The sequence below is a fragment of the Rhineura floridana genome, chromosome 3, assembly GCF_030035675.1.
Source record: "Rhineura floridana isolate rRhiFlo1 chromosome 3, rRhiFlo1.hap2, whole genome shotgun sequence".
NCBI lineage: Eukaryota > Metazoa > Chordata > Lepidosauria > Squamata > Rhineuridae > Rhineura > Rhineura floridana.
In genome coordinates, this window is record NC_084482.1 from 12,229,633 (window position 1) to 12,243,982 (window position 14,350).

Genomic DNA, 14,350 nt, shown 5'->3' on the forward strand with positions numbered 1-14,350 from the left:
CACTTCCTCAGAGGGAAGGGGCTGAAACCGATCCCACCGGACCGGAATGCAATTGGCCAGCTCTGGCCCACTACCTGTGTCCACGGCATATGGAATCGTGCTCTTCAGGCGCTTGATTTTATCAGCAAAGTGCTTGGCAAATCTGTCACAGGAGGCTTTAGAATGTTCCAAGGGTTCCTGTGCAACCGGACCGACCAGGCTTCGGACCACTTGGAACAACCTCCTGGGACAACACTCTGCAGACGCAATGGAGGCAGCAAAGAATTCTCTCTTCGGTGCCTTCATTGCCACTTGATAGGCATGATATCTGTGCCCCATGATATCTGATTAGCAAGCTAGCCAAATGTGGACTGGATGGAACAACTATCAGGTGGAACCACAGTTGGCTACAGAATTGTTCTCAAAGAGTGCTTATCAACGATTCCTTCTCAAACTGGGGGGAGGTAACAATTGGGGTACTGCAGGCCTCGGTCCTGGGCCCAGTGCTCTTCAACATTTTTATTAATGACTTGGGATGAGGAGATGCAGGGAATGTTTATCAAATTTGCAGATGATGCAAAATTGGGAGGGATAACTAATACCGTGGAAGACAGAAATGAAATTCAAAGGGATCTTGATAGGCTGGAGCATTGGGCTGAAAACAACAGAATGAAATTTAACAGGGCTAAGAGCAAAATTCTACACCTAGGAAAAAGAAACCAAATGCACAATTATAAGATGGAGGATACTTGGCTCACCAATACTACATGCAAGAAGGATTTTGGGATTTTTGATCACAAGCTAAATATGAGTCAACAGTGTGATATGGCTGCAAAAAAGGCAAATGTTATTTCAGACTGCATTAACAGAAGTATAGTTTCCAAACTGCGTGAAGTATCGGTTCCCCTCTATTCAGCACTGGTTAGGCCTCATCTTGAGTACTACGTCCAGTTCTGCACACCGCACTTTAAGAAGAATGCAGACAAACTAGAACAGAAGGGCAACATGGATGATCAGGGGACTGGAAACAAAGTCCTATGAGGACAGACTGAAAGAACTGGGCATATTTAGCCTTGAGAAGAGAAGACTGAAGGGAGATATGATAGCACTCTTCCAGTACTTGAAAGGTTGCCACACAAAGGAGAGCCAGGATCTCTTCTCGATTGTCCCAGAGTGCAGGACACAGAAAAATTGGTTCAAGTTGCAGGAAGCCAGATTTTGACTGAACGTCATGAAAAACTTTTAACTGTTAGAGCGGTACAACAATGGAACCAATGACCTAGGGAGGTGGTGGGCTCTCCAACATTGGAGGCATTCAAGAGCAGCTGGACAGGCACCTGTTGGGTATGCTTTGATTTGGATTCCTGCATTGAACAGGTGGTTGGCCTTAATGGCCTTATAGGCCCCTTCCAACTCTACGATTCTATGATTCCCCTTTTGAATTGAGAATTTTGGAGGGTCGGGGGAAAATTAGTAGGTGTTGTTTTATATGGACAACAAAATACAACTGAAGGTTGCCACCTAAAAGAGAGGGCATATTTAGAGGGTATTTGAATTTGAAATCCTGGGGCTAGCACTGCTTAGCAAAAAAAAAATTACGAGGCCATTAGAGAATAACTGATTTTCCTGTCAGTGGCTGAGATTTGTGTCTCGTTCCCACTCAAGTCGTAAACCTGTGTCAGAATGGAACATCTCAGACAGGTGTAGGGAACCTTTTGCCTCTAGTTGTTGCTGAAGTACAACTGCCATCAGCCCCAGCAATGGCCAGTGATGATGGGAATTGTAGTTCAGCAACATCTGGATGGCTAAAGGTTCCCCATAACTGATCTCAGACAACAAGTGGAGAGGGCTTACCTTTTTTAATGTGACTCCTTCCAGGAAAAGCAATGTTGTAAGTGCATTAAAACTCAGTGTAACCACATAAAGCCACCCCACCACAAGCACCAAGGGCAAACATCACCAACCCACTGCTGTTGTTTCAATTACAAAAATAGCCCCAGAACAAAACAAGTCAATTCCTGTTTCCTGCCTTGTTTGATGAGTCAGAGGAATCCGGACTGGGAACTGGGAGAGGCATCTACTATCTAGGCAAGTGATCCAACTCTCTATGTTGGAGACACACTGCTGCCCTATTTAGGATCATTAATCAATCTAAACCAAAACCAGTGAATCTCAAACTCAGCTGAAGTTTGTGGGTGAAGTTTGCCCACCTTGCTGCCCAACGGCTTCTCTAACTGAGCTGACGGAAGTGGTCTCGGAGGTATTGCTGAGATCCCCCAGACTATTGGTACTGGGGGATGTCAACATCCATGCCGAGGCTACTTTATCTGGGGCGGCTCAGGACTTCATGGCTTCCATGACAACCATGGGGCTGTCCCAATATGTTAGTGGCCCAACACATATGTCGGGGCATACTCTAGACCTTATGTTTGCTACTGGACATGGGGATGGTGATCTGGATGTGGGGAGTTTTACATCTCTCCCTTTGTCATGGACAGATCACTGCTTGCTGAAGTTTAGACTTTCAGTGGCTTTTCCCCTCTGCAAGGGTGGGGGACCTACTAAATTGGTCCGCCCCCAGAGACTAATGGATCCTGAAGGTTTTCAAAGGGCTCTGGGGGATTTTCCAGCTGATAAGATTGGCGCTCCTGTCAAAGCCCAGGTCGAACTGTGGAATGCGGAGATGACCCGGGCTGTTGACACGATTGCTCCTGCGCGCCCTCTCCTATGTAGAGCTCATACAGCTCCATGGTATACTCCGGAGCTGAGAGCGATGAAACAAGACAGGAGGCGGCTTGAGCGGAGGTGGAGGCGAACTCCCGATGGATGCAATTATGAGCTGGTTCGTGCTTCCACTAAGCTGTACTCAAGAGCGGTGAGGGTGGCAAAAAAACAACATTTCGCTGCCACTATTAAGTCATCTCTTTGCCGCCCAGCGGAGCTTTTTAGAGTTGTCTGAGGGCTACTGCATTGTGGCCCTCAGGACATGGTAGAGTCATCGGTGGCCCGCTGTGATGAGTTTGCTGGACACTTCCAGAATAAGATCTTATGCATCCGCCAGGACTTAGACTCCCAGATTATAGCAGTTGATCCTAATGAGGTGTCCGGAGCACAGTCTTGTCATGTTTTATTGGATGAGTTTCAGTTGGTTCAGCTCGAGGATGTGGACAGGGTGCTTGGACAGGTGTGTGCAACCACTTCGGTACTAGATCCTTGCCCCTCTTGGCTTATAAAAACTAGCAGGGATGGAACAGCTGGTTGGGCCAAGGAAGTGATAAACGCCTCTTTACGAGAGGGAGTGGTCCCTGGCCGTCTGAAAGAGGCGGCAGTGAGACCACTTCTGAAAAAACCTTCCTTGGACCCAGACAATTTCAACAGCTACAGACCAGTAGCGAATGTTCCATTCCTGGGCAAGATCTTGGAACGAGTGGTTGCTGGCCAGCTCCAGGCGCTGTTGGATGAAACCGATTATCTAGATCCATTTCAATCGGGTTTTAGGCCCAGTTTTGGCACCGAGACAGCCTTGGTCGCCCTGTATGATGACCTATGTCGGGAGAGGGACAGAGGGAGCGTAACTCTGTTGATTCTCCTTGATCTCTCAGTGGCTTTTGATACCATCAACCATGGTATCCTTCTGGAGAGGCTCGCGGAGTTGGGAGTTGGAGGTACTGCTTGGCAGTGGTTCTGCTCCTACTTGGTGGGTCGTCTCCAGAAGGTAGTGCTTGGGGAACACTGCTCGACACCGTGGGTTCTCCAATGTGGAGTCCCGCAGGGGTCAGTTCTGTCTCCCATGCTTTTCAACATCTACATGAAGCCATTGGGTGCGGTCATCAGGAGTTTTGGAGTGCGTTGCCATCAGTACGCTGATGACACGCAGCTCTACTTCTCCTTTTCATCTTCTTCAGGTGAGGCTGTCGATGTGCTGAACCGTTGCCTGGCCGCGATAATGGACTGGATGAGGGCTAACAAACTGAGGCTCAATCCAGACAAGACTGAGATGCTGTTGGTGGATGGTTTCTCTGATCAGGTGGTGGCTATATACACCCTGTCCTGGACGGGGTTACACTCCCCCTAAAGGAACGGGTTCGTAGTCTGGGAGTCTTTTTAGATCCTTCCCTGTCACTTGAGGCTCAAGTAGCCTTGGTGGCACGGAACGCGTTCTACCAACTTCGGTTGGTAGCCCAGCTACGTCCCTACCTGAGCAGGGAGGACCTCACATCAGTTGTACATGCTCTGGTAACCTCGCGATTGGATTACTGCAATGTGCTCTACGTAGGGCTGCCTCTGAAGACAGTTCGGAAGCTACAGCTTGTGCAAAACGCGGCGGCCAGACTGATAATGTGGACCAAGCAGTCCGAACACGTAACACCTGTTCTGGCCCGCTTGCACTGGCTTCCAATTTGCTTCCGGGCCAGATTCAAAGTGCTGGTTTTGACCTATAAAGCCTTATATGACGCGGGACCACAATACCTGCTGGAACGCCTCTCCCGATATGAACCTGCCCGTACACTACGTTCTACATCGAAGGCCCTCCTCCGAGTTCCGACTCATAGAGAAGCTCGGAGGGTGGTAACAAGAACTAGGGCCTTCTCAGTGGTGGCCCCCGAACTGTGGAACAGTCTCCCCAATGAGGTGCGCTTGGCGCCGACGTTACTATCTTTTCGGCGCCAAGTCAAAACCTTCCTCTTTTCCAAGGCATTTTAATCTAACTTAATCTAGTTTTAACATGTGCTGTAACTGTTTTTAGTTTTCTTACTCTTATATTGTTGTTGTATTTTATTATGGGATTTTATTGTATATATTTGTATTTCTTTGTTGTACACCGCCCAGAGAGCTATGCTAGTGGGGCGGTATAAAAATTTAACAAATAAATAACAAATAAATAAGTTAACTCAGCTACCGAAAGCAAAATGCTGCCCTAAGGACGTAACAGCTGCCTTACTGGACTGAACCAAATTTGTCTAGCCCAGCCTCCTGCCTCCAGACATAACCAGTTGCATGCACCTGGAAGCTCAGGACAAGCGTGAAGAACGTTATGGCCACCCCATTTGTCCCCAATATCTGATATTTGGAGGTATGCAAACTCTGGAGGCTCCATATTACTAACAGTAATCGACTGACTTCTCCTCCATAATTTTTTCTCTTGTTATGATAATCCCTCCCTCTGCATAAGATAACACATCCCTGTTGTTTTTCTCCAGACAGCTTCAGATTTCTAGTCCTTACTATTCAAAGATTAACCTCCCTATGCCTGACGGTACCTCCTCATCTCATCCTCCTTCTCTTCATTCTTTACACTCTCCACTACATCCAAGTGCTCTGCTGCTTGCCTCCTTTCCATCCCTTCCACACAGCCCACCAAGCCTCCTCTCTGCATCTATAAGCCCATACCTGTTGCTCCTCATTTTCACATTCATCCTGATTGCTTTCCTTGGTCAGTGTCATCTTTACAGTTTACACAAATATCTAGCACCCTGCTGACACTAAAGTACTGGTGGCTAAATAGCATCAATTGCCAGGCAAACCTTCATCTGAGGCACTGACTCTCCAGTCAACATGGCTTCATCGACAATGCATCTTCCCCGCAGCAGCAGCACATCGCACGGTACAAGGTTCTCGTGGGGAGACCGGCCTGGAATCGAGAGTTGAATTCGAGAGTCAGAAAAGGGCTTGTGGGAAGGCAGAGGCTTTGTTAGGGTCTCAGGACTCTCAGAGCAGGGGTGCTGCTGCTTTCTGAAAAGACTGAGGGGGGTGCAGGCCCATGACACAAATTTACATGATATACCCATATGCTACTTTATGTGCATAGATTCAAATTCAAGTCTGTATGATGGTAGACTGCTGGGGTCTCACCAGTAACAATGTAAGGTTTTTTTAATCAATTTTTTTTGTTAAAAAGGGGAAAGGTGCAGGAGATCTGGGATCAAGCACAAAAGACCCAGGACCCCTGGAGCACCCCCTAACAATGCCCCTACTTCAAAGTGAAAGGAAAGGACCCCACAAGCTCCTCTTTGTTCTCCTGCCTAGTTTGTCTTGATTGAAACAGGAGTAAAATTTGCTCACCAACTCATCCTTTCTAGTCAGTGCAATGCTACTAGCTTTATGGCCCAAGTCCCTGCCCCTGTGGATTGACAAGGCTAGGCACCAATGTGGCTACCCTCTGTTTGCAGCGGTTTTCCGTCCTATAGAGATCCAAAAGCACACTGCAAGTTCCATGCCTCCTTCTATGAGCTAGCCAAGGAAGGAGAATCCAAAAGGACTGGCCAAGCATGCATCTTTTAGATGCCTGACCAATAGGATAGCCTGCCTTTGCCCTCTCTGTCCCTCTCAAAATACTTTGCCTAGAAAGCAAAATCCTAAACTTGCTGTAACCTTCTAACTGAAACCAAACTTTGTGTTGGTTATGAAGTTTCAAAATCTGGCCTGAGATATCAGAAAATTCCTTCCTGCTCCGACATTCAGCCAATGCCTCACAGCCTCATGAGTATTTAGGGTTATCTGAAGGCAGGGAGCAAGCAACGGGGCTATGCTTTCCTGCATGTAAACATCGCTAGATAGTTTTATACATTCCTATTTGCAATAAATAAATGAAGCTCTGTTACCGACTGAAACAATGTCCCCTGGAATTATCCCATCGCTGGAAATTGGCCGCCACTTCCTGTTTCTGTAAACCTGCAAGGTGAAGAAAGGCAGAAGGGTGGCACTTAAGATCCAACAAGACGAGGCATCGAAGAAGCAGCCCACAGTGCAACTTCCCCCAAATTCACACACCACACCATCCCTACAATTCATATCAGCTCTGCCCTTGTAGAAACTATAGGATGAATCACAGGTTGACACAACAGCAATGCAATCTTTACAGTTTGGCCACTCAGGCCGGGTCAGGTAAAAAGCCTTCTAGAGGAGACCCTTACCACAATCCCTTGATTGCCCAGATCACTCAATCAGCTGCAGCAGTGCTTTGCAGAATGATACAGGCAACTGGCTTCCTAAGTGCTTGCATGGTGTCTCCTGTGGTTGAGTTGTCTGTAGTTGACCTTGCATCAGAAGAGCAAATGAAGGTCTCTCTTTGCTGCTGGACCATTTTTCCTTCCTTCCATTTTACTCCTGAGCCAGCTGCTCACTTAACGAACAGCACATGCACAGCAGTTCAAACTGCGTTGTGAGAATTTAAATTGGGCTGAAGAAATGTCAGTGCAAAGAAAGCACTGGAGATGCTCCCAAATGCCTTCTCATTGTCAAGGGCATTCCACAAAAACCTGTGTGTACCCTTCTCGAGAGAGGCCCCCGGCAATCCCAAGCCCCATCAAGATCGCCCACTTGCCTATGACATCAGATGTTTAGCATCATTTCTGAATAAAACAGGATGGGGATCTTGGTTGCAAGCTGCCTCCTCCTGCCCAGGCCCACTGAACGCTGTCAGACCGAGAGGGGGGGGGAGGTAAATGCTTTGCTGGGTCAGACCCAGGGTCCATCTAGGCCAGCACTGTTTCCAGCAACAGCCAGTCATAAATGAAGCATGAAGGCAACAGGTCACCCGTGCTTGTCCCCAATTTACCCAAGAGCCAGAAAGGCAGGGGGAGGGAGATGGACCATGTGCCATGATAATGCCAAGAGTGTACATGGTGTCTTACAGTGTAAAAAAGGCCCAGTCTAAAACGTGACATGAGGGGGAAAAGGAAGTAGTATGCAGCCCTCTCAGTTACAGGAACTCAGGCTTGGTTGCAGTGTTGCTTCACAGACTCTCTTGGTGTGAACAAAGTAATAGCTACCTCTCCAGAACAAATACTTCTTATTCTTAGGTCAGGTATGGGGAACCTCTGGCCCTCCAGATGTTGCTGAACTACAACTACTGTCAACCCTGGCCATTGGCTATGCTTGCTGGGGCTGAGGGGCATTGTAGTTCAACAATACCTGAAGGACCAAAGGTTCCCCACACCTGCCTTAGGTGCTGGCATCAGATCTTTACATGGCCCCAGAGATCCTGGCACATGAGAGTCATGTGACCACACCCACCAGCTATGCACTCAAAGCCAACGTTCCTGCTAGGCATGTGCTCAGGTTTACCAATTGCAAGCACACCTGTACATGCAGAGCCACAAGTTCATGCTGAATGTGCAGCTGTTGGGGGGCATGTCTTCATCTGAAGGTGTGGGCAGGGAGCATGTGTGGGCAGGGAGCATCCCCACACATTTGGATGAATGCAGGAGAGGGTGGTGTGCATCTGCACATGGTTTGAAGGTGGAAACACTGAATAAACTCATGCTACTTTCAACCGTGCCCACAGATTCTCTGGTGAAATGTTGATGGGGATACTCTTTGTGAGCGGCAGCTGCAGCATCCCTTAGGTGAACAGGGGCAATGCCCCTTCTACAAGACCAAATAGGGGAGCTAGAAGAAGGCGCACAAGGAGATATTGGAAGACAAGAGGAATGGCGCAAGGGCGGGATTGCCATGGGTTTGGGAGCAGTGACTGATAACAGACCCTTTAGGCAGATAAGAAGGAGCTGGGTGACTAGTTAACCCTCCTACCGCCCATCTGGGGCTGACACAATCCCTGCAGCCCTGACAGCTCCCCCAATTTCATCCCAACAGCTTTCCTTGCTGCTCTCCTTCCACAATCTTTACTCTTTTCTTCACTCTCCAGCGTGATGAGCTCGCTGTTGATAGTGTTGTCCTGAGCAATGGGGCCTTCAAAGTTCTGGAACCTATGCACCTCAACAGAATGCCTCTGGATGATGGGAAGGGAGGGCATCACAGCCTCACCACACGTCTTGCCGCCTTCTGCTTTTGCTCACCTGGATCATGTAAGGTTTGTTGCCCATTTTTCGGATCTCAGACATGTTCCTCATTTGCTGCTGGACAAGAGATGCTTCAAAAGCCACCAACATGGAAAGGGTGAACACACTGTAATACCAGTATTCGTCCAGGCACCACAGTCCCACACAAAACACCTGGGGGAAGTAGACACAAATCGCTTCAATATGGACACAGTTTATTGGGGAGCATCGGAGGCACAGCCGCATTTGGACCTGTAACAAAGACTTGGTTAGCACAGCGGCTAAAAGCATGAGCTGAGAAGTCCCTAATTCAAATCTCACCTCAGCCACAAATGCAGGAGGCAGCCTTGGGCAAGCTGCTCTCTTTCAACCTTGCTCCTTTGTCTAAAATACAGGGGTAAATAAATCTTTCCCACCTTATAGGATTGTTGTAACGGTTACTGAAACAGTGTCCGGGATCCAAAGACCCATGAAAGCTAGTTCTGTGTACCCAAGTGGACTTTAAATTTGTTTTTCTTGAATAGCAATCCCTCGTGTGACAAAACAATCTGCTGTTTGAACTATGTGTGCATGTGTTAAACATCCAGACAGGAAAAGGTGATTTTTTTGCCAGCCTAATGAGTTGCTAGACTCATCAGGCCCTCCAGGCCCTCTTGAAGGGGGAATGAGGGTGGAGGAGGGGCTGGGTCTGTATAAATGTTGTTATGCACACAAACATCTGATGTTTTGTACACACTGTAAAACTCGCAAAGAAAACATTAGTCTAAGACAACGGATGAAAGCAGAACATGAAGCAGCATCTGGGAATGGAAGACTACCCTGGCCAGTTTGCATTGCCCGGGGCAACAGTCCCTGAACTCTTTCCCATCTTAGAAGTTGAATGGAAAGCAAACAAAAAAGCCAAGTTTAAAATAATCCCCCAGATCATTCACTTTGTTTCATCTCTGGGAAAGCATCAGTACTAAAACTAGGGATGGGAGACAAAACTCCAGAGAAACAATTTGGGCAACAATCAACATTTGTTCTTCTGCGATCTGTTTTTCTTTTAAGCTGCCTTCTTCACGTAAGATTTTATAGTAAGAGTAACAAACAAGTCATAATTTGCTGTTGCTGTTATCAGTGATGGGTACATATAAACATAATGCTCTATGTGTTGGGTATTTATTTATGCAGGACCCAAATGGTCTCTTTCATCCTCATTACGACACAGCCACAGTTGTCTTCTTTGCACTCTATCATTTGTCTTACGTTACATATCTATGATGTATTTTGCTATCTGTGTGTGCTTTGGAGAGGCAGGTGAACCCCTTAGTTTATTTCTACAGTCTCTCATCTCCTGTGTGCCTTGATAAGCCATTCCTTTCCCCTTTCCTTACATGCTGTCTTATCTGCAAAAACACAGGACCAGGCGTATGGAATAGCAGACTTACAAACAAAGAAACTATCAGAACTGGCACAGGATACTATGAGCCTAAGCAAAGCCCCCTTAAAAGGTTTCAAATTGCTTCAGATCTTCTTATATTCCGAAGAGATTCATAGCCTGCCAAACATATATGGCAAGAGTGGGTGATTCACAGTACACTAGAAGGTGACGATTAGATAGATAGATAGATAGACAGACAGACAGACAGACAGACAGACAGACAGACAGACAGACAGACAGACAGACAGACAGACAGACAGACAGACAGACAGACAGACAGACAGACAGACAGACAGACAGACAGACAGACAGACAGACAGACAGACAGACAGACAGACAGACAGACAGACAGACAGATAGATACTGCCTATCTATCTCATGAGAAAAGGCTGATGTCGCATATCCTTTCTGATTACCTGAAAGACGAAGAAAGGGGCCGTAGCTCTTTCTTTGAAGAGTTCAAGGAATTCTGGCACAACCATCTCTGCCCTGGGTAAAAAGCAGAACCCTGATTTAGTCTGGCATTCACATTTTGCTGAGCCATTCTGTCCTGGTTGCAGTCCCTAAGATCCCAGAGGTTTGGTTCCCCTCCCCCCATGGGAGACATCTCACCAGCTTTCTCCTTGCTCTATTTATTTATTTATTGAAGTATTTATAAGCCATGCTTTTCATAGAAGTATATCAAGGCGGCTTACAACATTCAAAAACACAATAAAAATTAAAAAACCAATAAAATATCATTAAAAACTATAATAAAAGCATCAACAAATACTGCATTGGTCAGAGAGAGAGAGAGTCATGTTACAAAAGCCTGTCTGAAAAGCTCAATTTTTCAAGAGATGCCTGAAAAAGAGGAGGGATGGTTCCAGCCAAACCTCTGTTGGTAGGGAGTTCTACAGGGCAAGGCCTTCTACACTAAAGGCTCAGCTCCTGGTGGAGGCCAACTGAACCTCAGGGGCATGGGGGACCACCAAAAGGGCCCCAACAAAAGATCTCAGTGATTAAGATGAAACAAAGAATCAGGCAGTCCTTAAGGTACTTTGGACCCAAGTTGTTTAGGGCTTTGTGAATTAATACAAGTACCTTGAATGTGACCCGACAGCAAATTGGCAACCAGTGCAGCTCTTCCAGCAGTGGGGTAACACATTGCCAGTAATCTGCTCCTGTAAGCAGTCTGGCCACTGCATTCTGCACTAGCTGCAGCTTCTGGACCTTGGAGGAATGGGCTTGAATCTTTAAGACACTGCAGAAGCTTTTCTGTGTACTGAGATGTTGCACGATAACAATCTTCCAAATAATGCTCTTCATAACACAAGGCTTCTTAGGATGGTTCCTAAATCTCAGATTATGTTGCCTGTCCCATAATTATATCAACTGCATATATTCAATAGCTAGCGAAACAAGAATCACCATTGTAACCATTACAGTTTTCATGAAACTGTAGCTTAACATTTGGCTGAAACCTGGAGACTGAAAACTCTCCCTTGCTGGGTGACATGATTATGACATCACTGGTTTGTTCCTCTAGCTACTGTAAACAGAACCTCCAGCTATTGAACTGGGCTTTCAGTTGGTTGCCTGCCTTTCTTGATAACTCTGCTGTCACCTTGCAGTATCGCAAACCTTGTCAGGCCTTTAGGGCAAAATAATAATAATAATAATAATAATAATTTATTTGTGAGTCGCCTATCTGGCCGAATTAACGGCCACTCTAGGCGACGTACATGTACATGATAAAATACAATAAAAACCAATGAAAACCACCAACAATAATTAATATACCAATATTAAAAGCAACCCACCCCAGAGATCCCATAGGCCTGCCTGAACAGCCAGGTCTTCAAGGCCCGGCGGAAACCTATCAGGGAAGGGGCATGGCGAAGGTCAAAAGGAAGGGAATTCCAGAGGGTGGGGGCCACAATCGAGAATGCCCTCTCTCTAGTCCGCACCAGCCTCGCTATCTTAACTGGTGGGACCGAGAGAAGGTCTTGTGTGGCTGATCTCGTCAGGCGGCATAATTGGTGATGCTGGAGGCGCTCCTTCAGATAAACTGGGCCGAAACCATATAGGGCTTTGAAGGTCAATACCAACACCTTGAATTGGGCCCGGTAAACAACTGGTAGCCAGTGTATATCTACTAACACCGGAGTGATATGATCACGGCGACGGCTGTTCTTAATCAAGCGTGCCGCCGCATTCTGTATCAGTTGTAATTTCCGGACTGTTTTCAAGGGTAACCCCACGTAGAGCGCATTACAGTAGTCTAAGCGAGAGGAGACCATGGCATGTATCACCCGTGGGAGCAGATGGGCAGGAAGGTAAGGTTGCAGTCTCCTTATCAGATGTAATTGATACCAAGCTGCCCGGCTCACTGCCGAGATCTGAGCCTCCATGGACAGCTGGGAGTCAAGAATGACCCCGAGGCTGCGGACCTGGTCTTTTAGGGGCAATTTTACCCCATTGAACACCAGGTCTATGTCCCCCAGCCTGCCCCTGTCTCCCACGAGCAACACCTCGGTCTTGTCGGGATTTAGCTTCAGCCTATTCCTTCCCATCCATCCACTTACGGATTCCAGGCACTTGGAAATGGTGTCCACAGCCAACTCTGGTGAGGACTTAAACGAGAGATAGAGCTGAGTGTCATCCGCATATTGGTGACACCGCAGCCCGAATCTCCTGATGATGGCCCCCAGCGGCTTTACATAGATGTTGAATAGCATGGGGGAGAGGATAGAACCCTGTGGCACTCCACAATTGAGAGGCCAAGGGTCTGAAACCTCATCCCCTAATGCCACCCGTTGGTGCCTGTCTGAGAGATAGGAACGGAACCACCATAAAACAGTGCCCCCTATTCCTAATCCCTCCAGGCGATCTAAAAGGATACCGTGGTCAACGGTATCGAAAGCCGCTGAGAGATCCAGGAGGACGAGGAAGGTGGATTCTCCCCTATCCAGCGCCCTCCTCATATCATCCACCAGGGTGACCAAGGCTGTTTCAGTTCCATGTCCAGTCCTGAAGCCCGACTGGAATGGATCTAGATAATCTGCTTCATCCAAGTGTGTTTGTAACTGTTTGGCCACCACTCGCTCTATCACCTTGCCCAGGAATGGTAAATTAGAGACTGGGCGGAAGTTATTCAACTCTTGGGGATCCAAGGAGGACTTTTTCAAGATGGGCTTTATGACTGCCTCCTTGAAGGCCAATGGCATTGCACCCTCTTCCAAGGATGCATTTACTATTGCCTCGATCCCTCCGCTCAGTCTCTCTTTGCAGCTCATAATGAGCCACGAGGGGCAAGGATCCAACAAGCAGGTGGTTGGCTTCACAGTAGAAAGCACCTTGTCCACTTCCTCAGAGGGAAGAGGCTGAAACCGATCCCAGCGTACCGGAATGCAACTGGCCGTCTCTGGCTCACTTCCTGTATCCACGGCGCACGGAATCATGCTCTTCAGGCGCTCGATTTTATCGGCAAAGTGTTTAGCAAATATGTTTAGCAAAGGAGACTTTGGAATGCTCCATGGGTTCCTGAACAACTGGACCAACCAGCTTTCGGACCACTTGGAACAACCTCCTGGGACAACACTCTGCAGACGCAATAGAGGCAGCAAAGAATTCCTTCTTTGTTGCCCTTGTTGCCACCTGGTAGGCAGCTATTGCTGCTCTAACCAGTGTCCGATCGTCTTCAGAGCACGATTTCCGCCACTGGCGCTCTAGTCGTCTCACCTCCTGTCTCAGACCCCGGAGCCGTGGTGTATACCAGGGTGCTATCTGAGCTCTATTCAGGGGGAGAGGACATTTCGGAGCCACCCGGTCTACTGCCCTAGTGATCTCCTTATTCCACTCCATCACCAGGGTTTCGACTGGGCGGCCTTCCGCCGGCTACAGATCCCCCAGCGCATTCAGGAATCCTTTAGGATCCATCAGGCGTCTGGGGCGGACCATCTGAATAGGTCCTTGTCCCCTGCGGAGGGTGTGTGGCATTGAGAGGTCCATATTCACCAGGTAGAGCTGACCTATTCAGGTGGGTGGTAGACAGACACTGTTCCTTCAGCTACCTCAGTAGCAGTAGACTCCTCTGTCTTTTTTGGTAGATCTATCACTTTCCAAAAAATTTGCCTCAACACAACAAGCCTTTAAGGTTGAGAAGTCTGCCAGCTCTGGGTGGGTG

General features: G+C 47.7%; 1 protein-coding gene across 1 annotated transcript in view; it reads right to left on the bottom strand.

Annotated features, from left to right (window-relative positions):
* ATP13A1 (ATPase 13A1) overlaps positions 1-14,350 on the bottom strand; it is a 55,404-nt gene that overhangs the window by 31,916 nt on the left and 9,138 nt on the right. The window contains exons 4-7 of the mRNA XM_061614480.1: positions 10,599-10,671; positions 8,778-8,933; positions 6,582-6,651; positions 5,505-5,611 (exon numbers count right to left, since the gene is read on the bottom strand). Of these exons, the coding sequence (XP_061470464.1) occupies positions 5,505-5,611; positions 6,582-6,651; positions 8,778-8,933; positions 10,599-10,671 (406 nt within the window). The remainder of the gene's footprint in view (positions 1-5,504; positions 5,612-6,581; positions 6,652-8,777; positions 8,934-10,598; positions 10,672-14,350) is intronic.